The 25,140-nt window shown below is 39.1% G+C and overlaps 2 protein-coding genes across 4 annotated transcripts in view; both read left to right on the forward strand.

The window, feature by feature from the left end:
• Positions 1 to 23,812, forward strand: part of LOC135462809 (neuronal acetylcholine receptor subunit alpha-9-like) — a 45,603-nt gene extending 21,791 nt beyond the window's left edge. The window contains exons 1-9 of one of the 3 annotated variants that reach the window (XM_064740081.1): positions 5,844 to 6,124; positions 8,511 to 8,741; positions 13,013 to 13,170; positions 15,746 to 15,894; positions 18,313 to 18,357; positions 18,864 to 18,973; positions 19,756 to 20,294; positions 20,806 to 21,068; positions 22,469 to 23,812. In XM_064740081.1, coding sequence (XP_064596151.1) covers positions 13,110 to 13,170; positions 15,746 to 15,894; positions 18,313 to 18,357; positions 18,864 to 18,973; positions 19,756 to 20,294; positions 20,806 to 21,068; positions 22,469 to 22,816 — 1,515 coding nt within the window. In that variant the 5' untranslated portion in view covers positions 5,844 to 6,124; positions 8,511 to 8,741; positions 13,013 to 13,109 and the 3' untranslated portion in view covers positions 22,817 to 23,812. Of the gene's footprint in view, positions 1 to 5,843; positions 6,125 to 8,510; positions 8,742 to 11,217; positions 11,271 to 13,012; positions 13,171 to 15,745; positions 15,895 to 18,312; positions 18,358 to 18,863; positions 18,974 to 19,755; positions 20,295 to 20,805; positions 21,069 to 22,468 lie in introns of those variants that run through there. The other 2 variants (XM_064740082.1, XM_064740080.1) reach the window with 2 other exon arrangements.
• LOC135463214 (dynein axonemal heavy chain 6-like) overlaps positions 1 to 25,140 on the forward strand; it is a 437,090-nt gene that overhangs the window by 167,758 nt on the left and 244,192 nt on the right. The gene's annotated exons all lie outside the window — the stretch shown is intronic.

Below are 25,140 nucleotides of genomic sequence, written 5' to 3' on the forward strand. Positions count from 1 at the left end.
GTGAAGCTGGTGGTTGTTTGGTCAAAGCTACACTGGGCATATGTATATTTGAGCTGAAGTGAAGCTGACAGTTGTTCAGTAACGGCTACCCTGAGTATATAGATTGCACTGAAGTGAAGCCAAACATTGTTCGGTGAAAGCTACATGTCTATGTTGAAATCACTGAACTCTTTCTCGGAAGAACTCCACAGTTAAGGGAGGTAACAAAAAGGGCGAACCGGACTGACTGCTTTTGTAAATACTTTTCACTAATGTACTGTATGGAAATTTAAATATTCAAGTTTCATTTCAAAGAGTCTTCTTTTAAAAAAAAACAGAAAAATCTTGTAGAAGCTCTTGCAAAATGTTTAGAATATGTTTATCTAGTTTCTTTCACTGAATAAAATCAAGACCAGTGGAATTTGACCTTACGGACAATTCAGAGGAATTATAGGCCTATGTAAATGCCAGGAGTTCAATTGCAACGACAACAAAAAGCGATCTGATATACGAGATGAAAACACATTAGTTGGCGGAATACGCTTTTTGAAGTCTTTTTGCGTAAGTTTTGTAAGTTTCTTAGGGCAAAGTAACATGATATTCAATAACTGTGTCACCAAATGGCCTTGCTATTGTATAGTTTATACAAGGTATTTTCCATTTCTTTGTAGCGCAGTCGCAGTGTAAACATGCGCAGCTTTTGGAGCATACTCCTCAGGTATAAATATTATCATCAGTGTGTCAACAATATCAAGTACGGATCGATGTCCGTTCAGAATTACTGAACCATTATCTGCCCTTCGCGTGTCGCCTACTACATGGCCCACCTGACGGAAATCTTTCGAGGAATCGAAATTACTAAGTCGGTTACACATAACAGGTCAAACACATTTTTATTTCTACCACGAAAGTTTGCAAACCTTAGAACAGAGGGCAATGAATGTCATGAAATTACCTATATCAATACCCATATAAATCAAATGTAAACAAAGAGAAATCAATTAGATGTCAATACTTGTCAGCCCTGCTTTCTATTGATGTCCCGAATATTTGCACACACCAGGTCTTCTTTTGTAACGCGGGCTCTCAAACCTTATACATATATAGATGTGAGCCCAGGTTGGTAAAGAGAAATCTTTTCTGCAGTGTTTGGACGGTAGAGGAGGGGTGGTATGTTACTAGAAGACCATGACCCGATAGTGACGCGTGATGCAATGTTCAGGAGTGTTGGCGGGAGGGGAGGGATGCTGGAAACATTGGAGGAGCGTTGGTGAGAGGGGTGGTCCGTTAGGGGGGAGAAGAGTGTTGACGGGGGGAGGGGAGGTTGCAGGATTGGGGGTGGGCATTAGGCCTTTACCCGACTTTGACAAAAATAGAGCGTAAGTACACCCCCTGGAACTCAATTCCAATAGGAGATGAACTATCTTATCTTCTGGCACGTCCTTTCTTTAAAAATTCTAGGGAAAGGTATGTCCCAAGGCAACAGATGGCCAGAAACTTAACTACCTGTTTTGTTAAAATTTTCCAATCAGAAAATTATAACATGCTAAGAAATATCAGCCTTTTCCTGCCAGATACATTGTTATATTGCCGAAAATAATATTTATACCAATTTGCAATGTTTACCTACATTACCCATAACTGTGAACTTTTGACTGTTATTGTTGCCTAATGTATAAGGACTATATCTATTGTTATCCTTGTAACATTCGCATTACGCATTCGCATGCTTTCACGGGTGCTCAATCCGCCATCTATCAGTGGTGATGTATATTTGACTTCCATGCCACCATGCTGACCGGAATGTTAATGAATAAAGTTACAAAGTTTCAAGTCAAGACAGGAGATGCAATATTCAAGAGTGTTGGTCTGCGGAGAGCAGTGTTGGCGGTAAGTGAAGAGTGTTGGCGGGAAGGGAGGTGTGTTAAGGGAGGTGAAGAGTGTTGGCGGCGGGGGGAGGGACAGGTGTGTTGGTGGGAGGGGAGGTGTTGGCGGAAAGGGAGGAGTGTTGACAGAAGGAGAGGTTTTGATGGGAGGTGAGGAGTGTTGGCGGGAGGTGAGGAGTGTTGACGGGAGGGGGGGTGTTGTACTAAAAGGTCTTGGCGTTTCCATTGTTTTCTTGTTTTAATACTATAAATACTCATATAGTAATTGGATGCCTAATACGTATTTCCTAACATTGCTATATTTTACCCTATTTTGACTCCAATTACGCAATCTGACCGTTTCGGCGGCCCAGTGGTTTTGGCGTCCCCCTCGATGTCGGGAGACCCGAATCAATTCCAGGCCGGGTCATACTGTACCAGAGACTTTAGAAATGATACTCCAACAAACCGTACATGCATCTCTTTCCAGCTATTGTTATATGTACACTGAGCCAAATTGGATGATTGTTTTTGGTATCTTATATTTCAGAATTTCATAGGTTGTGTGATCGCCTGGGAAAAAATGAATATGGTGCCAAATGTATGGTCTTGCCGCCATATCAGTCCATATAATATGCAGGTGCGCATGTGCTAGACATCACCAGGATGCTCTGCACACAATCGAGATCACATGCTACAATATATTGTATAGAACAACCAAATAACTGTTTCCATATTCTTTGATGCTGAAATATGTCCGTTAATCTTCGCACAATTCTCTTCCAAATTGCCCTTGGATGATCAATCCGCAAAACACATCGATTTTGCAGCCTTATTCATTCAGCACGATGATTTCACTGAACAAGGTTTTACTGCAAACCACGCGATATTCCCAGTCCATTGCCTTCCAATGCTCATGTCGTTTAATATGAAAACACTTTTAGTCGAGCTTTCTGGCTCAGCCATGAACATAACATTGCATTGTCTTGTCCGGTGAAACAACCGGGTTCGTGGAAGACTGCTTCTGTGATACAGAAAGCATTCGTGTGGCTCAAAGGCCTTCCAAAACACTGGTTCAAAATACCCAAGTGTCATGTCAATCGCAAGTAACAGATTTTTCCTGCATAGATATATGGCTAAGTGTGTGCGAAAAAATTAGGCGTATTCGGCTACGTATACATGTCGCTGAAATGAGTGGAAAAAGTAGTTCGGTGATTTTTGCACAGAGCATTCATACATGTATAAAGTATGTTACATGTAGTTGCAATTAATGAATGTATGTTGGGGGTTTTACGTCGATCCTTATAATTTTTCAGCCACATAGCGATGAGGAGCCATTAGGTGTGTATATATGCTGTCTTCTTGTAGAAGGGCTAGTCCATGCCGCCAAAGTGTTGTCGCCACTGAAGTATCATGTTGTAATGAAGTGAAGCCGAAAGTTGTTCTACGAAAGGTGCACTGAGCATATGCAGTTGTAATGAAATGAAGTCGAAAGTTGTTCAACGAAAGGTTCACTGAGTATATGCAGTTGTAATGAAGTGAAGCCGAAAGTTGTTCTACGAAAGCTGCTCTGAGCATAATCAGTTGTAATGAAGTAAAACCAAAAGCTATTCTACGAAAGCTGCACTAAGCATATGCAGTTGTAATGAAATGAAGTCGAAAGTTGTTCGGTGAATGCTGCACAGACTGCATATCGTTGTATTGAAGTGAAGCTGAAATTTATTGACTTTATAGCGCCACAGGGCATGTATTGCATTGATATGGCTGGTTAGGTGGTCAATCAAGTATACAAATGGAAATTCGGGCCGTCAGCCGGTAAAACAATATTCAATGTGAAATTGCTGAAGATCACTTTCATTCATAAAATCACAATCTCTAGAAATATATATAAGAAACAGTAAAATTGTAATATGTCCACAGTTACATCTAGGAGGACAGTGGAAGTGGACTTGACTAGCTGACTTTTCGGGCATATTAACTGACCCAGCACACTGAAACATAGCTGTCAATCTCTATTTGACAAGGAAAGAATTAGGAAAGAGTGTAACGGATGAATTTCATGTATAGCGGCTACATTATACATACGCCTATGTCCTGGTTGGCGGGAAAAGGTACGTTTCCTAGAACACGAAGTGAAATGGACTGAAAAACGTGCAATGAATTTAAAAACAGTATGTAGACACAACGGTCAGGACGTACATTTTATTTTTTTTATATCCCAGCAGCAAAATCAAACAAAAGTATTGTTTGAACACGCAGGGTTTAGACTGGAGAATAAATCATATGTACACGGCTACTGTACATGTCTTATGATAAGTAAGGCCAAGCATGTCAAGTGATCATTACAGATTACTTGTAACTTGAACATGTAATAAGAGTATGACATGCTTTAACTGTTACATAAATAAGTAACAGTTAACAGAATGGCAAATCCAGTGACTTATTGATAATAATTTACAACGACTTTTCGATGTCACGTGAAGTCTTTGTCATTTGCTACAAGCCAGTGCAAGTCTCAGGTTACACATGCCAAATTCGGGCAGTTTGCCTCCCGACTGAAGAGTGAAGGAGCACTCATTGCCACACACTATAAATTTATTTTTAAGCATATGTTGTGCCTAGTTTAAAAAAATATATCAGAGTTTTGTCGATTTGGATTAGAAGTGAAAACGTTATGCCGAGGGTTAACCCTTCCCTCTGCCACCCTGCGGGTTAACCCTTCTCTCTGCTACCCCGAGGGTTAACCCTTCCCTCTGCCACCCCGAAAAAAATGGTGCTTATGCTAAGTTGATTTTTTGATATAATGTGGTGTTGTGGTACGATGTGGTGTTGTGGTATAATGTGGTGTTGTGGTATAATGTGGTGTTGTGGTACGATGTGGTGTTGTGGTACGATATGGTGTTGTGGTATAATGTGGTGTTGTGGTACGATGTTGTTTGTGGTAAGATGATGTGTTGTGGTACGATGATGTGTTGTGGTACGATGTGGTGTTGTGGTACGATGTGGTGTTGTGGTACGATGTGGTGTTGTGGTACGATGTGGTGTTGTGGTACGATGTGGTGTTGTGGTAGGATGTAGTGTTGTGATATGATGTGGTGCTGTGGTGCGATGTGGTGTTGTGGTACAATGTGGTGTTGTAGTATGATGTGGTGTTGCGGTATATCAGTGTACAAAGTTTTACTGCATATTTAGTAAGGTAAATCAATGCAGTTGTGTGACACTCAGTTTGATTTGTGTGAACAATGACCAACAAATGGTGGGAGGAAATCGAGCTGGGCCTGGGGGGAAATCCACAACCTTCCGCAGGTTGAATTTGTGAATAAAAAGTGAGATATGGCCCTACTTTTCCAGTACCACATTTTGCATTTTTAAAAAGACGCCATGAGATGAGAATTTGAAGAAGAAAAAAAAAGATTTTCTCTTGCTGTGCATGTTGAGGAGAGAAGGGCGGGGAGAACAGGATAGCCGTCTATGTATAGCCTCTGGCACCTTGTCTTTAACATGGTCGCCAAAGACTGATTTGGCGTACAGAAATTAATGAGACAGATAACAGTTTTGGGACAGACATAATCATCTTTACACATGCTCCGATATGTTTTAAAAAATGTATCTGCCCCTGTCTGATAGATATCAGTCACGTAACCTATAGACAGATCAAAGGATTTGAAAGACATTTAACAGACATGTCGACTTTCTTTACCTCTAATTCAGGAAAGCGCGATCACTCCATCTTATAATGAAGTAAGTACAGTTCAGTTTGAGGTGTATATGAGAAAAAAATATCTTAGACGACTTCCTTGTCTGGAGTGGCCCGTACTTTTATTGTCTAGGTCAATTAAATCTGGCCTAGTTCTATTCATGACCACACAGCGTGTATTTGGTACAGACGCCATTAATACTACATCATCGTGCACATCGTGGTTGTTTGCGCCCTGTTTCACCAGCAGTACATGTAAATAGACCTTTTGTATAAGTATATTTTATGGAGGAAACGTTTACCTAGTGCGATATTTTTCGATGATGTCTGCTTACATTAGACTCAGAACTCGTGGAGTGTATAAAGCATCTCTACGAACGTGAATGGAGAACTCGTACCTTTGTCTTTAGTATTGAGGGAGTGTAACGGGATAGATATTTTCCTCTCAAGAGCCAAACTAAGTTTTTGTGTATTCACTTACGGTTCGTATCTGGACAGTTTGAAGTAGATGTCAAGAGTCTTCCATCTTATCTCCCCGTCTTAAGGCACTACTGCATATCTCATACGTTATTCATCGCCCAAGGTATGTACCTTCAGTTTAACGATGACGTACTCGCGAGAGTACCTTTACTTTCAAAATATCTCAATTTCCCTTTGAACCAACCAGTTAAGCTACAGGTGAAATAACTTGCTGGAGAGGTTTGGAAAGTCTATGTTAACTTAAAGAAGCCTGGTTTCCATTCTGAGCAGTCTACGACGTAAAGTACACTTCGAAGAAATAAATAAGCGTGAGTTAAGTAAAGGGTTAAATAATTCCGAAAAAAAAAAATTCAAGACGTACAGCGTATCATGAAAGTCTGCTAACGTATTGGCTTTCGTTCCAGCACCAGTTTATTGCCGCCTTCACTTCCGGTCGTTCGTGGGAAGATCTGCCAGAAACCCGTGTATGGTTGTGGGTTTCCCCACTGGGTCACTAGTGACAATAACATGACGAGGCATACCTTTTTGTTAATCAAAGCCAGACATGATTCTTGATAAATACAAATTCAAAGAAGTTTGATTAGAAATTTTGGCATAACTTTGAAACGTGTGTCTAATTTCATGACAATCGTGCTGTTTTAAATGAGCAGGGGGTTCTCTTCTGACAGGCTAGTTTCTTCTTTTTCAAATATCATGAGTGGTATTTAATTGGGAAAAGAAAAAAACACTGTGTCTTTTGACCACATCATCGGCTGTATTACGCCGCCATTTTATGACGACCATGGCCCAGGACATCTAACCTAAAACTCACATGGAAATGACACGTAATACTCACCTATTGTCAGGCACGTGTTTCTTTCTTTTCACACATGACTGACTTTTGCGCACATCTGATCGCTCTACGGGTGTCAGTCTGTGTGGCACATATGTGAAAGTTTCTCAGTAGCTTGACAAAGGGCTGTGGTTCATTTCGGATTCCCCGGGGTCTTCTGTCCATTAACACTCACAGGGGTCATAAAAGTGACAAGTTCTTGAGTATTCCCGTTAGATAAATACGCCCAGGTGGCAAATGATTCGAAGAAAAAAGATATTATGGCTATGGTGACATAAAAGGTCACGTTGCGCAACGACAACAATGCAATTGTCTGGCTTCTTCACCATGTATGGAGAGAATGTGTACTTGAAGTATTTAACTGAGCTGATTTTTTTTATTTTAAGGGAGATAAATCAACCCATTTTGACAGTTAATCTGTTCCCAACGTGCTTTGTAATAATAAACCCATATATAGCAGATAACAGTAAAAGAGAGGTGAATTTAAGATTATATATACCTTATAAATAATGGAAAAGTTAGGGTATTGTTTTTAGTTTTGTACTGTTTAAGTTATTTTTAATCGTGACAGCCAACCAACATTATTGCTTTCTGCATTGTGCTACATGTTAACGATCTGTTTAAATAGAAAATAAAACCTGTGACAAAGCAGGATTAAAACCTGTGTACAGTTAGATGGGCTATTACGGAGACAGTTGCACTAATCACATCACTCACCACAACCAGATATACATGTAGGCCTAGGCCCAGAAATGTGCCTAAAATTTAATGGTATCTACTCTCTGAGATGGTTTTACTGGAAAAGGTGATTCTCGAGCGATCGACTGACTGATTGGGTAATAGATCGATTAACGACGTTATTACGTTTTTTTTTACTTGTACGATGACGATTAGATTTATGGGTGTGTGAAACCGAAGTGCGGTGTAAACCACTGACCGTTGGCAAATTACTGATGAAATTTCCCACTTGTGACCAACAAACTTGCACATGTTGGGGAAAGAAAACTGTGTCAAGTTGTTCGAAGTTGTATAAGTTAATACTAGTATTAAGTCATATTTTACATTTAAAAGTTTAGCTAAACTCAGCACCCAACGCAGTTCGCCAGTGTCAAAATATAACAACAGTAGTTTCAGTTCCGATTTAATGTGGTACACAGTTTTTTTTTTTCAGCCTAAGCACAAAATTGAAGAATTGGCTTAAAGTTAAATCTGAAATTAAGTCCTATGCCTGTTTTGAACAACTGTAATGTGTGTAAAGTGTCGTATAGCAGGCCTTGTGAGTTTTGGCCGTTAATCGTTGGTGCAGGCCTTCTGTGAATACCTCGAGCAGTCAGCCATGCGTGACACTTTAATGGCTATAGATGGTTTAACCTGATACCAAACAATTACTGTGAATATTTGTAAACCGTCTGTTGTGCGACCATTCATCATTCTCTCGCACAGAAAATTGCCAATTCAAACATTGCAGTAACATGTTTACAAGTGGGTTTCAAAACTTAACCGATCCTAAGCTATGCGGTTATGTAGGCATTCGTATTTCAAGCCTGACGATTTCTTCATAGCTTGTCATATCTATGGCTTATTCTGTTAATATGCACCCCAGTAGTCCGCATATTAGATGTATAGATTTAACACGGGCTCCGCCTTTCGTGTTCAGTGGAGTATAATGAATCGATACCAACCGAATCGCGCATATATCCATACGCCATCGGGGACTAGAATGCGGATATTTCGACCCTCAAGTTTCACGTGCTTTGTTAAGATTGCTGGTAATGGCGCAACGACATCGGAGTACAGGAAGTCCTGTCCTTAAACGGTATTGGTGTCTGCCTGATTGCCAGTTCACACGGTACTTAGGATTACGGCATTTAAACAGTGACCTCAGATGGTGAGTTTTACACTTGACACCAGATTAACTTCATTACAACTGACTTCTCAAACTTCCTGATATATACAACCACATGGTAACCATAGCCGTAGCGGAACAAATTCTTTAAGGTTTCTTTGATCTATTTTCACCTTTCTGTGTTACGAGTAAATGAGTTTAGGAAAATTTTTTAACGTGGCTGAGAGCTGTTAATTTATCACTTGACGTGATTAATGTTTGTAACTTTAATGAATGCATAGTTTCGGACATCCGGGTTCTTCGTAAGGTGCAGATGAAGTTAAATACAATGTAAAATGGGACCACATGGACGAAATGCTGATTTTTACAGATATCTAAAGTTTTATGTAATGTAGGCCACTGAAAGTCTTACATCTGAAGACTAGACATATTCTGTTTACTTCTTAAATACTTTTAAATTTCATTTTAGCGTAAAATGTATTCCATTCATTGCCACAGTTAAATTTGCTTTCTTCACTCGTGTGGTGATAATTGCCTTGTGGTAATGTCACATCACGATTTTAACAGTGTAACGTGTACAAATAGTAGCCATCTAGAAATACGAGGCAATGTCAGCAAACATTTTGAAAACAGAACTGCCAACCGTTCTTTTGAGGGTGTCAGATTCTCTATTAAGAGTTTGTGTATAGAATGATGTACAGAATTCCACAATGTTCACAGTGAAAGCCTCTCAACATTTGGTAAAGGATATAACATGGCTGATGGTTGGTAGAGGACACATAATGTGAATGATATGTTTACCATGGTACAACACATATGCTCATGTCGGTTTTAATGATGCACTGTGTCTATACACACACACACACACACACACACACACACACATATATATATATATATATATATATATATATATGTACGCCATTCAAAACTGTAAGTTTTAGGTTTTAAGTACGGTGTTAAACAATAACGATAAAGTAGATGTTAATATTATATAAATGATCCAAAGCTATTAATATTTCAATATATTTCATCGGACGAGCTCTTCATTAAATAGGTCCCGGGACAATCGGATGGACGTGAATGCCATGACAAATGCCTGCACTTAACCGACGTAGTTTGAAACATATCATCCAGACATCATGAACAGCTAAACTGTGTTGCGTATACCACGTAATAGGCAAAGTACACGTCCGTAAACATACAGGGTCATATATACACAAGTATATATTTGATCAGGCATAAACCACAAATCTGAAGCGCATTCAGCTTAAACTCAAGACGTGTAAACATTCATCTTTTTGAATATCCACTGTATACAATAATGACTTAGATCTATTCTTGTACATGTAGACAGTTTCCCTGTAAATTGAGATAAAATACGTATATATAGAAAACAACTGTGATAGAACACAAATGTTTAGGAAAAGCTCAGGTGCAGACCAGGTGTCCCAAAAATCAGAAGAATTTAGAATAAGCAGAGTATTTGGCCAGAGCACTCGCACATGTAAGGTTCATTCTGACTTGGGGCACACATTCCAACAGCACTTTACAAAGAGGCAAACCCAAAGGTACTTTCATGAACCATCATTACAATATGCCTTCTGTGTGTGTTCGCAATACTATACACCACAGATTAGACTTACACGAGTACTAGGAGCCAAAAGAGTATTTACATACAAGTGTATTAAATGCCTGTGGCTAATATATATATATATATATATATATATATATATATATATATATATATATATATATATATATATATATATATATATATATATATATATATGTGTGTGTGTGTGTGTGTGGGTGGGTGGGTGGGTGTGTGTGTGTGGGTGTGTGTGTGTGTGTGTGTGCAGAGGATAACATCAAACACATCGACATTTGATAGCCATACATTTCGTTCGAACTATAGAGATCAAAGTGTTGGGTTATTTATCACAATTCACACATGAATGAGTACAAAATATTTAATCTATGTTATTCAGATTCCTCTTACATAACCCTATTTATTATATAATAGCGACAGTGCTGTCTAAATGCCATGGGATAAAACGCAGATCAAAGGTTCATGTACTTCGCGTATAGATCTGAAACCTTGAATCTTAATATCACGCCTGCAATGTGAACACCCGCAGAATAATACCTCCATCTGTGAAGAAGCACCAAGCCTTCTTGTCAATGCAGTTTGATTACGGAATGATTTTAAATTCTCCAGTAATATTCTGTCAATAATAACTATACTTATTTATTGATCGCTTCCCCTCAGAGGTATTTCACAATCCACATTTCCTTCGTAGTGGTATAAATACTATATAACCATAGCCCCATATCACACTTGCTGTCAACTACTGTATATACCCTTTTTATGACAAGAGATTGATTGTTTAACAGTGTGTTAAAATTTATACACGTTGTTAAGATAAGCCTAGAACAGAGTCCCATTTGTGTCGTTCTAAAGTTTGGGTATTATGACATAGGTCTGGTCTATCTTTTGCCTTCACATGTGATGAATCAACGATCCTAGATATTCCGGTTTATCTCGCGAGTGTAGGACACAAATCGCAAGTATGTATTCGTTGCCTTCTTGGGTGAAACACTCCTCACTTTCTCGGGTTTAGCAATTTCACTGTCTTGAGTGAAGCAGTCTTCACTTTCTTGAGTTTCTCGGGTTAAGCAGTCCCCACTTTCTTGAGTTTCTTGGTTGAAACAGTCCCCACTTTCTTGAGTTTCTTGGTTGAAGCAGTCGTAGGGTTCTTCGGTTAAGCAGTCGTCGGTTTCTTCGGTTAAGCAGTCCGCACTTTCTTGAGTTTCTTGGGTGAAGCAATCTTCACTTTTATGAGTTAAGCGGTCTCCACTTTTCGGATAAGAAATCATAATGTAACACTACTTCAGCTCGTTCTCTGCATTTTTACCCCTCTGCTATTTTTAAATAGGTAGGCTTTGGTGTTGGTTTATCCGCCTCGTGTCTGTCCATCCCTCTACATTGCTCCAATCAAAGCGTATCTCAGGTACATGATTATCAACAGCTTTTAAACCGGCATGGTATATGATTTGGATTGTGATATCATTCATTCCCGTGGAATATTCCTTGCGTCTGCCCAAAATCCTTGAAAAATGTTGACTTCAATAAGCCTGGCAATTATAAATCTGCATGTAACGCCTGGTTAACGGCAGGTATACGCTTGTATGTTCTCACTAGCTTTGTTTAGACTGTATCTCTTGAAAGCACCGGTGGCCTGGATTACCAAATTTATGCATAATTCCACATACACACTTAGACACTGTGAGGAGCATTATTCAATTTAGTTACACGCTTGGAAATATGATGTCACTTGAACTTTGTAAGACTTTTCCATCAAACGCTGTATCCTCAATTGCTTAACTCCTACATTATTTCACAAATACAACTAGACAATGGGAAGAACATCATTCATTTTCTGTGACCTTGGACAAAATAGTATGGTTTGGAAGCATGATATATCGCCTGAACTATTTGAGCCTTTTTCACAGACTTGCAACACGCGTGTACCTAATCAAGTGTAAAGGGCTATAGCACATAGAGTAAATATAGGGCAGCCACGACAGTGTGATAGTTGGCAAATGGTCATACGTCACCGGTGAAGTAGAGTCTCCTGTCAGTTCACCACTTCGGGAGGTGATAGTCTCAGGGTCAATCCTTGGTCGGGTCACACCTAAGACCTTAAAAGAGGAAGTTGCAACTTCCTCGCTAAATGTTCAGCATTAAAGGGATAGTGCAACGACTGGTTGACCCGTATCAGTATTATAGGCCTAATGGCTCATGCGGAGCGGCTTACTTGATTTCGGTATGACTTCTCAGTGAAGCAGCACTAGATGAAAGAGCGGTGAAAATCCATCCTGCAACAAGAAGGCACATTACATACATTCTATGGATTCTTTCGTCATCATATGACTGAAAAATTATTAAGTAAACCCCAATCACTCACTCACTCAGTGAGTGAGTGATTGGAGTTTATCGTCGTACAATATCACCATTTTACTCGTCGTACTTAACAATATCACCATTTTACTCGTCGTACTTAACAATAGCACGATTTTACTTGCCTCCTGTAGCACCATGGCTTAAACAGGGTAATATAAAATGCAATGATATTAACTGCAATTTATTAGCCGTCCCTATTTTTTTCATTCAACATTGCCAGTCTTTTAAGGCATGTGCCTGCAACTTTGCGTGTGACTGGCTTGTATTTAATGTATTGTACTCTATATTTTAATTTGTATCTGCGTAACTGTTCAGTATTGTGAACATTTCTTTCGTTGCTTTTCAGACGTGGCAACGTTATGAAACTATCAGCTACTTCTGCTTTCTCTCTGGGCTGATGACGGTGAAGTTAACCTGTCCTTATTGTATATATAGACAAAACGATGTGGGAAGCTGCACAGAGGACATTTCTCACGGCGGTGTGTGCTGCATTGTGGGCAGGAGGTAAGTCAAATGTACTTATATAATATGAAAACATTTATTTATTTATTTATTTATTTATTTATTTATTTATAATGCCAGAATTAAGATTTTTTTGTAAGAGGGCTGTCAGTTTTACGCATGTAAGAAACCGGAATGCCTCTAGTAAACCACTGAGCATTGAAAAGTTGCTTACAATTTAATTATTTTTTTCATTTGATGTGTGTTTTACGCCATACTCAAGAATATTTCACTTATACAACGACGGCCACAATTATGATAGAAGGAAAACGGGCAGAGCCCGGGGAAACCCACGACCATTCGCACGTTGCGGACCGACCCACTAACGGTTCACTAAAGAAATGAGAGAGTGCGGATACAAGGCCACACAATACTAGATGTTCAAAAACGCCCACAAAGAAAAACACGACTTAATAAGTTATTGTCTAGTGTGTGCCATTGAGCCTCGTCTGATAAAACCACTGATATAGGTCGATCTATCTGACAATCAGTTTTATTTATTTGTACATGACACGTGTTTATCGACGTACCTAAGATTGTTTCATTTATATGACGGCAATATCGGATAGCGAAAATAATTAACATAGAATCTTAAATTTTACACATACTTATACGCTTCTTTGGTCGTATCAAAAAAAAATTAATATTTATTTATTTACAAATTTATTAATTAGTTGATTTATTTATTCATTTGTTTATTACTTAACTGATGTTTACCGGCATAGTCAAGTACCACTTCTCAGTGAGCAGTTTTCAATGATGTTAGAAAGACGCAAATGAGTGAAATCAGTATTCAAATCGTGTACCATGCTGGAATATCAGTTGTTGATAACGAAATATGTACATTTGATTGCAATCTAATTCAACACGCCGAATATACAGCCCCCTAGCCTCGGGTCAAGTGGAACTAGACACAATCATGAAGCAGAGCACCAGAGTCATATTGTCCCCTTGTGCGAAACATTGTTACCACCTGAAACCACTAACAGAATTTTCTGGGGGGGGGGGGGATGTAAAAGTTTTCCGCGCAATGGCGACTCGGGTACCAGCTGGGTTGATCACTATTTCGCATATCAAAGAGCAACTTTCGGTGTAATTTATGGACACTTATACTTGATTTTGGGAACAACACTACACTGGTTGGTCTGGCCAATTTCAGGGCTTTACAAAAAGTATAATTTTATCAGTCTACCCAGAGCAATGTCTTCGGAATATGCCTAAATAAACACCATGCAAGCATACGACCTGGTTAAAGCATTAGAGTAGCTTTGTTACCCCTTTGTCCAATGAGAACCATCGAAAAGGCAAGAGTGAACAATAAACAACATAACTTAGACGGTAATGACTCAGACGGGAAAAATTTCCATTTGGTTCGAGACAGAACTAGTGTTATCTGCATTGCGCCTGACAGCATATGTCTCCTATGAGAAAATGTCAACCTGCAACCAGTGCGGCGCGACCCGCGACACGAGGATGGTGTAAATCTCGCGAGAATGGAGCCGTTCTTGTGTCGCGGGTAACACCCCGCGTTGCGCGGAACGTGACCTTCTTGGTTGGCTTTCATACATGAGGCCCCAAGTTCATGAAACCGTTGTACATTTACGCCAGACATAGTCTTAACTTGTGCTATTCTTAAACTAAGATTTTAACTTAAATGCTGATTTTTTGTTTTGTCACTAAAGCCATGAAAACCTCTAAGATTCTAAGACTCGAAGTCTAAGTACCTGATTTCGCTGTTTCTGTTGAGGCCGGAAGTTAGTAAGATTTTGTGGTACATAAGGAAGGGCGGTGCTGTTTTTTCTGGCTCCTTCCGTTCCTTTCCACCCATCGGTGTGACCGGATTCATAAATCAAACAATGCTGTATATGGTTTATACAATGGTTTTAAAAAAAGCTGACTCTCGGGATAAATCAAATAATATGTTGCCGAGAGGTGAAAAAATAAATAAATGCAGATAAGTTAAGTTATGGTGAAAAACTTAAAACTTCCGTTCACCAGTCAGCTGTTCATGTGAGATTTGCTAACCGTTCACCAGTCAGTTGTTCATGCGGGATTTGCTAGCCGTTCATCAGTCAGTTGTTCATGCGGGATTTGCCAGCCGTTCATCAGTCAGTTGTTCATGCGAGATTCGCGTTCGCTAACTACACAATGGGGTAATTACTTTCCTATTACGCTGACAGAATGTGACGTCAGGCTGAAAAAACCTGACCGTCAGAATGTTTAGATGATGTCTAGATGAAGAGTGAAAAATCTGACTCCCACAATGTCTGAGTAAATATTGAAAAAACCGGGGGCCAGAATGTCTTCTTGAATGTTGAAAAACCTGACCGCTCGAATATTTACGTGGATGCTGAAAACACTCACCTTCAGAATGTCTGGGCGAATACTGAAAATCCTGACCTTCAGAAAGCCTAAGTGAATACTGAAAAAAACTGACTGTCAGAAAATCTGAATGAATACTTAAAATTTGATTTGATTAGCGAATATCGATTTTTTGACAAAGATCTCCAGTATAGCCTATTCAATTATTTCATCAATCGATATGCCATTCAAGTACATGTATTGCTTACTTTTCCAGCCGTGGGATTTGGAAGTTTTACTATGGAGCAGAAGTTAAAGGACTACCTGTTTCCTGATGATTTTGACCCCACTGTCCGACCAGTCGCGGACGTCAACGACAACGTGACCGTTTATATAGATATCTCTCTCAACCACCTCGTCGATTTGGTAAGTATGCTTTTAGGTCTTACATTTTTTTCTTTACTTGATATATAAATTATTTCAACAGCTATTTTCTTAACATATACTCAAAAACTGATGCGTAGAATTATTTTATGTATTTATTTGATTCGTGTTTTACGCCGCACTCAAGAATATTTCACTTATACGACGGCGGCCAGCATTATGGTGCATGGGAGGACACCGGGCAGAACCCAGGGAAAGTCTACATACATGTAATATGGTGGCCTAGATACATGTAGTATGGTGGCCTACATACATGTTATGTGGTGATCTACATACATGTAGTGTGGTGGTCTATATACATGTAATGTGGTGGTCTATATACATGTAATGTGGTGGTCTACACACATGTAATGTGGTGATCTACATACATGTAATGTGGTGGCCTACATACATGTAATGTGGTGGTCTACATACATGTAATGTGGTGATCTACATACATGTAATGTGGTGATATACATACATGTAATGTGGTGGCCTACATACATGTAATGTGGTGGTCTACATACATGTAGTATGGTGGCCTACATACATGTTATGTGGTGATCTACATACATGTAATGTGGTGGCCTACATACATGTAATGTGGTGGTCTACATACATGTAATGTGGTGATCTACATACATGTAATGTGGTGGCCTACATACATGTAATGTGGTGATCTACATACATGTAATGTGGTGGCCTACATACATGTAATGAGGTGGTCTACATACATGTAATGTGGTGATCTACATACATGTAATGTGGTGATCTACATACATGTAATGTGGTGGCCTACACACATGTAATGTGGTGGCCTACATACATGTAATGTTGTGGCCTACATACATGTAGTATGGTGGCCAACATACATGTAATTTGGTGGCCTACATACATGTAATTTGGTGGCCTACATACATGTAATGTGGTGGAATATATACATGTAATGTGGTGGCTTACATACATTTAATGTGGTGATCTACATACATGTATTGTGATGGTCTACATACATGTAATGTGGTTGTCTACATACATATAATGTGGTGGTCTACATACATGTATTATGGTTGTCTACATACATGTAATGTGGTGGTCTACATACATGTAATGTGGTGGTCTACATACATGTAATGTGGTGATCTACATACATGTAATGTGGTGGTCTACATACATGTAATGTGTTGATCTACATACATGTAGTATGGTGGTCTATATACATGCAATGTGGTGGTCTACATACATGTAATGTGGTGGCCTACATACATGTAGTATGGTGGTCTACATACATGTAATGTGGTGGCCTACATACATGTAATGTGGTGATCTACATACATGTAATGTGGTGGTCTACATACATGTAATGTGGTGATCTACATACGTGTAATATGGTGATCTATATACATGTAATGTGGTGGTCTACATACATGTAATGTGGTGATCTACATACGTGTAGTATGGTGGTCTATATACATGTAATGTGGTGGTCATCATACATGTAATGTGGTGGCCTACATACATGTAATGTGGTGGTCTACATACATGTATTGTGGTGATCTACATACATGTAATGTGGTGATCTACATACATGTAATGTGGTGATCTACATACATGTAGTATGATGGTCTATATACATGTAATGTGGTGATCTACATACGTGTAATATGGTGATCTATATACATGTAATGTGGTGGTCTACATACATGTAATGTGGTGATCTACATACGTGTAGTATGGTGGTCTATATACATGTAATGTGGTGGTCATCATACATGTAATGTGGTGGCCTACATACATGTAATGTGGTGGTCTACATACATGTATTGTGGTGATCTACATACATGTAATGTGGTGATCTACATACATGTAATGTGGTGATCTACATACATGTAGTATGATGGTCTATATACATGTAATGTGGTGATCTACATACATGTAATGTGGTGATCTACATACATGTAATGTGGTGATCTACATACATGTAGTATGATGGTCTATATACATGTAATGTGGTGGTCTACATACATGTAATGTGGTGGCCTACATACATGTAATATGGTGGTCTATATACATGTAATGTGGTGGTCTACATACATGTAATGTGGTGGCCTACATACATGTAATGTGGTGGCTTACATACATGTAATGTGGTGATCTACATACATGCAATGTGGTGGCCTAAATACATGTAATGTGGTGGCTTGCATGCATGTAATGTGGTGATCTACATACATGTAATATGGAAGATATCTGTTAAATGAGTACAGGGAAAAAATAATAACTAGAGTGGCATAATGTTACAAACCACACAAAAGTACTTTTACCAAACGCTTTTGCAAAGTATTAAATGGTAATACCTTGACTGAACTGTAAAAGGGAATTAGTATCTGTTATTTCAAACATGCACTGTTTTATAATTCTCAGAACGAAAAGATTCAAGTCTTACAGAGTGAAATTTGGGTTCGATTGGTGAGTAATATATAAGTAGATATACGTTGGTGTACACATCTCGTAAATATTGTGAAATTGGTGAATCGATAATAATGAATGTGTATTTACTTTATGGCACTATACACATGGCTTTGTCTCTAGACGCATGTATTTAAATTTATCTGAGCCGCCGTCGTGTAAGGGAAATATTCTTGAGTGCGGCGTAAAACACCAATGAAATAAAATAAATAAATAAATAAATAAATAAGCTACTTATGAACTTTCTCACGTCATATTCACGGATATGGACACCACATTGGCGGATGAAAGGTGATCTTCCGCGAATGTTGAGCTGCGCAGGCGGCCACACAGACGTCGTCGGCCACTTATTTTGAGTCTGGTGAGGTCCTCTGGCAATCGCTGTGAGGTCTTCAGGCCATCGTTGTTAAGTCTTGAGGCGATCAGCCATGAGCTTTTTCAGGCCATCGCTGTGAGGTCAATCTAATATGAATAATTAAACGGAGACTTACTTGTCTTTTTTTCAGACATGGTATGACCCACAGTTAAGATGGAACCGCTCCGATTTCGGTAACGTCAGTTCAATTCACGTCGCTGCCGATATGATATGGAAGCCTGATATCGTCCTATATAACGAGTAGGTGAAGTTTGATGTGAACAGGTGCCCTCACCGTTCACTTAGGTCAAAATTCAGCGAAAATCTTGTGTGTAGTACGTGTCTGTTTTTAAATAAGTGGAAATTTCTACATATAAAAAATTAATCACTAACCCAATAACTCGTCAATTCCATTTAGAATGAAGGTGCTCTTAAGTTTAAGCTGTCATGTTTTTTTTTTATTTTTAGCGTGTTGTGTGTTCAAACCAAGCATCATTCTGTTCAAAATGAGAGCTAATGGGCTGCCCTGTTTTTAAATTTTATGGCTCTTCAAACGCTAATGTGAAGTAGTCAACATTTTCTAAGTGTTAAAGTGAGACATGCAAAATGAGTCCAACCATTTTAAAATGTTACGCTGCGTAATAATTGCTTAAAAGTTGTAACATAATATTAAATTATAATATTTGAACATTTAGAGTACCGAACATACCAACTACAAGAGTGAATTTGTAGTGTTAAATTTCCGTCACTTCTTTGATGGTACAACATTACAACCTCTTACCTGTCTTTACCATTGTCAAAGTGTTGGATTTAACATTACTAACATTTTAACATTTTATTTTTTTTTATTTATTTTTCTTTTCTCACATAACAACCGTTTGCTTTTGATATCAGCCTAGAGAGTTCCGGGAATCAGATTGACGACAAGAGGCTCATTGTGCGTCTGAAGGAGTTATTGTACAATGTGACTTTATCATGCAGATGTCTAGTTTCCCATTTTCCCAATTTTTACATATTTTTTCTTCTTTCCCTTTCATTTCCAGAGTCGGGTTAGAGACTGGTAAAGACCCTATGGATTTCTTAATCGCCGCATCATACGACGGAACAGTGAGGTGGTTGTACCCGCGCACCATAGAAACTTCCTGTAAAATGGACGTGAGCGAGTTTCCCTACGACTTTCAGAAATGCATCTTCGTGTTCGGCTCATGGGCGTTCACCGGAAACCTTCTGGATGTCCGAAACAAGTCGAGCCGCGGCGACACCAGCTCTTACGTGGACAACGGCGAATGGCGGCTGGTGATGATCGAGGTTATACGCCACGAGCTGATGTATCCCTGTTGCGACCATCCCTTCCCGGATGTGACGTTTACAATGGTGCTTCAGCGACGCTCCCTCTACTATATATACAACATCATCATCCCGTGTATACTCATCACTATGCTCCATCTGACGACATTCTTACTTCCGGCGGAATCCGGGGAGAAGATATCCCTGAACGTGACCATTCTGTTAGGTCTGACTGTCTTCCTGCTGCTCGTGGCAGAAATCATGCCACCCCAGTCTCAAGTTATCCCTATTGTAGGTAGGTCGTGTGATCGTTGTTAACTGAGCAATTCTAAGGCAGTTGCATCTAATAAACTGCAACATCACTGCCTATGTTTACCTAATTCTACTGTGTAATTTGCTGCTATTTAAGCATTTACTTGAACGTCATTGAAAACTAATGAGAGCTTTTGTCTTTAATATGTATCACTAGCTTTATTTTCTATTTGTATAATTATGGCTTACATTTTCCAATGAGTCCTGATCGGTGATGTTGTCTATATCGGAAAAGGGTCTCGTCGTTATCGACATGGAAACTTTTCAAGGTTTTCGAGTGGTATATGAATGTGTGATTTGACGCTAAGGACACATATACTTTTCTGTAATCGCTCAAACACGTGGGAAGTCGACCCCTCCAGATTCCCGTAATTCCTGGAGTCTTGGTGACTATAACCACTGATCCTCCACCAAGAAGCCATTCACATTGAATGATTGATGTCTTACTTATCTTGAATGTAGAATCTAATGTTGAATTATCATCTCGTTTGCAGGTCAGTATTTTGGGGTGTGTATTTGCATAGTTTCCTTGTCAACGGCCCTAGGCGTCTTCATCTTACATCTTCACTTCCGAGGATCTCGGGGATTTCCGCTGCCGAGGTGGGTTCGTTCGTTAATCATCGGAAAACTCGGCCACATCCTCTTTTACGGAAACTTGATAGAGAAAACTCTTAGGTTGCAAACTGAGAAACGGTCACGGAAAAAACCTGCAAGGCTTATGGAGAAGAATTCGACTGATCATTCGTCAAACGGAACGGTAAATTGCTTTTTTTAGGAATTGTATTTAGAACGAGATCTTTCCTTTAACTGTTCAATATAATTTGCAAATAATAAGTCGATTTAATGATATTCATATATTTGTAAGAGTGTATATGACTATAGTTTAGATGCAACTAACCAAGCACAAGTTGATTCTTTCACTGGTAGACTGACTCTATCTGACTGTGGGACTCACTGACTGTTTTACTAACTAACTGATGGGCTGAAGGACTGACTGGTGAACTGGCTGGTTGACTGATGGACTGGTTGACTAACTGTCTGATTGGCTGACTGGGTAACTATCTGACTGTCACCGACCAACTATCTTGCTGCCACCGACCGACTGACTGATCGACTGGCTGACTGGTCAAGTGTGTTATCCAATGGTAGCGAGAAGCTGAAAATAGCAAACAGTGCACATATATGCATTTATTACACCAGCCCTTGAAGATCCTTATTCATTTCTGTGTAGATGTGCGTGTTTGTCTAGCTTAACATCTTCTGAAAGACGAAAAGGTACTTGCATTGTTAGTTTAGTGAATCTTCACATGTACACAACGCATTGTGTAGTGTACTGATACTGTCTAATAGGTGTCTTGATCTTTACTATTAGTATAACACTGCGGTCGGCAAATATGGGCTGAGCAGTCGGGATATCAGGCGATCTGCTTCATAGCTGTCATGCATGTGTCATGCAATTTCTCCCAACTGTACAAGCACCCATTTCTTTTACACCAACATGGTGCTTTTATGAACAATTCTAATACAAGCACGACCGAGATACTCCTATCTATATTTGTAAATTGGGGGACCTCCGTGGCTCAGTTGATTAGCGCGTTAGCGCAGCGTAATGACCCAGGAGCCTCTCACCAATGCAGTCGCTGTGAGTTCAGTCTGAGCTCAGACTGGCTTCTTCTCCGGCCGTACGTGGAAATGTCTGCCAGCAACCTCCACATGGTCGTGGCTTTTCACTCTGCCCGGTTTTCTCCCATGCACCATAATGCTGGCCCCCATCGTATAAGTGAAATGTTCTTGAGTACGACGTAAAACACCAATCAAATAAATAAATAAATATTTGTAAATTACAGAAATTTTTTTTTCGGATTGTGAGTTTTAAACTGGGAAGAGTTTTGAATTGGGATGCCCTACTTGGAATATCGACTGTCTTCCGCTGCACTGAAAACTGATGACCTCAGTTTTTCTCTTACATGTTATCAGCTTCATTTACTATACGTTATTTATATATAAAAACAAATTATTTGTTGGAAACGGATGTTTTAGGTTGTTTTGGAAATGATCATTGAGATCTTTGACTCCGCATTCTCTTTCATCGTTTACAGCTGGTGTACGAATGTTTGCTTTAACGCTTACATTATAAGGTTTTCTTCCTTGTTTTAGGAGGTTGAACTGGTATCAGTACACCCTGACAGGGCCAATGACAATGTTCCAAACGGTCACGTGACTGAAAAATCAGAAGCCGTCGAAGGCGAAGAGCACGCGATAAAGACTATGTATCGCCATGACCACTACGTGTTGAACACTGAGGGGAAACCCCCGATGGAGGATTTAGGCGTCCTTCACAGGAGGATCGAGGACAAAGAGGAGGAAGAAAAAGCCATCATTCAGGACTGGATCCTCGTCTCTCTGATCTTGGACAGATTTTTCTTTATCATCTGCGCCATCGTAGATGTCGCCGCCATATTGTTTGTGCTTTGTCGAAACCCCGTTTACCACGCGGACACGTGACCAAATGAACCAGGCATTGCCAAGGACAAGCCACGACTATTCCTTCATGTAATGTAGGGGATTTTATTTTATCGTTTGATTTCCAGTCAGATAATACTCTTACAATGCTGTTAAACTAGCAAAAGTGCAAAAAAACCCCACAAAAACAACAACAAAAAAAACAACAACAGCAACAGAAATCCCTTACATTACCAGAGGAGGAAAGAACTTTGTGTGCAAAAATACCACCGAGAGTTACAGTTACTATTCATGCAAACTACGCAAAGGGAAACCATTTTGAAAGGCGAACCGATATGAAATTTGTCTGTGTCAAAATTACCTGACTATGTTACTATCGACAGATTTTATGGTGACAAAAAGAGAAGATGTTTGCTCCACCGAAGAGTGAATCCATCCTCTGCTGTTCTCGGAACACTAAAATATAGAAGTGCTTTATTAACCAGAAGAAAGAGACGCTTGATGCAAATTGTGCGGTTTTATGTTTTATTCTGATCAACATATGACAATACTGTGGATGTTCACAAATATATAATGTGGCGTCCAGCAACAGAGTAATACACACCCTAGCGCCTCGATGACAATAAGGGTAATATTACCTGTTGGGGTGCCACTGTAGAAGCTACGTTTTTATTTCGTCGAGTAACAGTTCGTCTGCGAGTGCCCTTTATTTTGACTTATGTAGCAAAGTACATACAGCATGTACGGCGTTGTAACAGCGGATAGCCCGTGGCTTGACCTCATGATCCAGACATGTTAATTACATGTTTATTGCTAGTGATATAGAGGACTTGGGCGCTCTATTACAGCACGGCTTCTAAATGATACTAAAAGTACAATGTGTAAGATGGTCTCGGGTGTTTAAGTGGTCATAAACTGATTCAGTGATTGATATGGACTAGATACAACCAAAGATACACATGGCTGACAGAAGGGTATGTATCCTCTATTCTGCTCAAAGTGAACGACAAAACCACCAACAGCCAACCAGATCATGAAGTCCCTCCGTTTCGATGTAACATACTTAATTTTGCATTACTTACTAAAATGAGTAAGCAAATTAAATCCGAAAAAAATCATTTTGACGATTATTTTGACGATTTTTGCTTATGTATTATGCTAAACTGATCAACAAGGTTACTTGAATGAGCAATCCAAACTTGTTTCCTGCGTGATTTTGACTCCAAAGTGAGATAAGTCTTTTATTATAATTACAGGTCTTGCTAAGACTACATACTTAACAAAAGTGTTAAGTTTATATACACATTTCTGTTACATTTCTAGTATGGTGGATATTTTCCAAAAATACAAATAGACGAAATGTAAAAAAATTTAATAAACATGAAAAAGTAAACATGTGACATTTACTCACACATCTGCTTAATTGCTAAATATACACTGAAAAAAACAAATGGTTAACATTTAAACATATCTTTACAGCAGGTAATAAACGTGCTTGGTGTTTAATTGTAGCATGTTTAATACTTAAACACTTTAAACATGTTTATCCAACAACTGATACTAAGACCGCTTTACAATGCTCATCACATGCATTGAAAACTTAAATCACTCCGTTTAAGCAATAAACCTATCCAATCTACTTCATAAATTATTGCATTTATACTATAAATGTGAGTAAAATAGTGCATGTATTTATAAAATAAATCAATATATTTAGAAAAAACGCGTGTATTTGAAAAATAAACACCTCTTGGACATATTAAAAATAGACAGTTATTATAGTGTGTGCACGTGTTACCGTTCAAAATAGCTTATGAATTGCCTAAAATGTATAAAAGGGATCAAATTATAGGAATCATTTTTAACGCTCCAAATAGTATAGGTACGAGTCCGATATTTACTGAAAGGCATTAACTTGTTAAGCACGTTCATTATATGTTGCAAAGGTATGTTTAAATGATAAACATTTGTTTTATCAGTGTAGTCTTGGAATTCCACTAGTGTGTGACATGTCTTCAAATATGCTGTCCCGTCCAGTTGACGTGTCCAAGGTAAATTACCCTACAACCATATGCTGTGGTTGGGCAGGCACAACCTACCTGGTTCAGCGTGTTGTTACAGTGAAAAAGCACTAATGGTTTCCTCCCACCATAATGCTGGCTGCCGTTGTATAAGTGAAATATTCTTGAATACGGCGTAAAACACCAATCCAATAAATAAAGAAATAAAATGTATTACAGCACGCCATTTTATAAATAAAATTTATTTATTCATTTGATTGGTGTTTTACGCCGTACTCAAGAATATTTCACTTATACGACGGCGGCCAGCATTATGGTGGGTGGAAACCGGGCACAGCCCGGGGG

The sequence above is a fragment of the Liolophura sinensis genome, chromosome 2 (genome assembly GCF_032854445.1).
Source record: "Liolophura sinensis isolate JHLJ2023 chromosome 2, CUHK_Ljap_v2, whole genome shotgun sequence".
In the NCBI taxonomy this organism is placed as follows: Eukaryota; Metazoa; Mollusca; class Polyplacophora; order Chitonida; family Chitonidae; genus Liolophura; species Liolophura sinensis.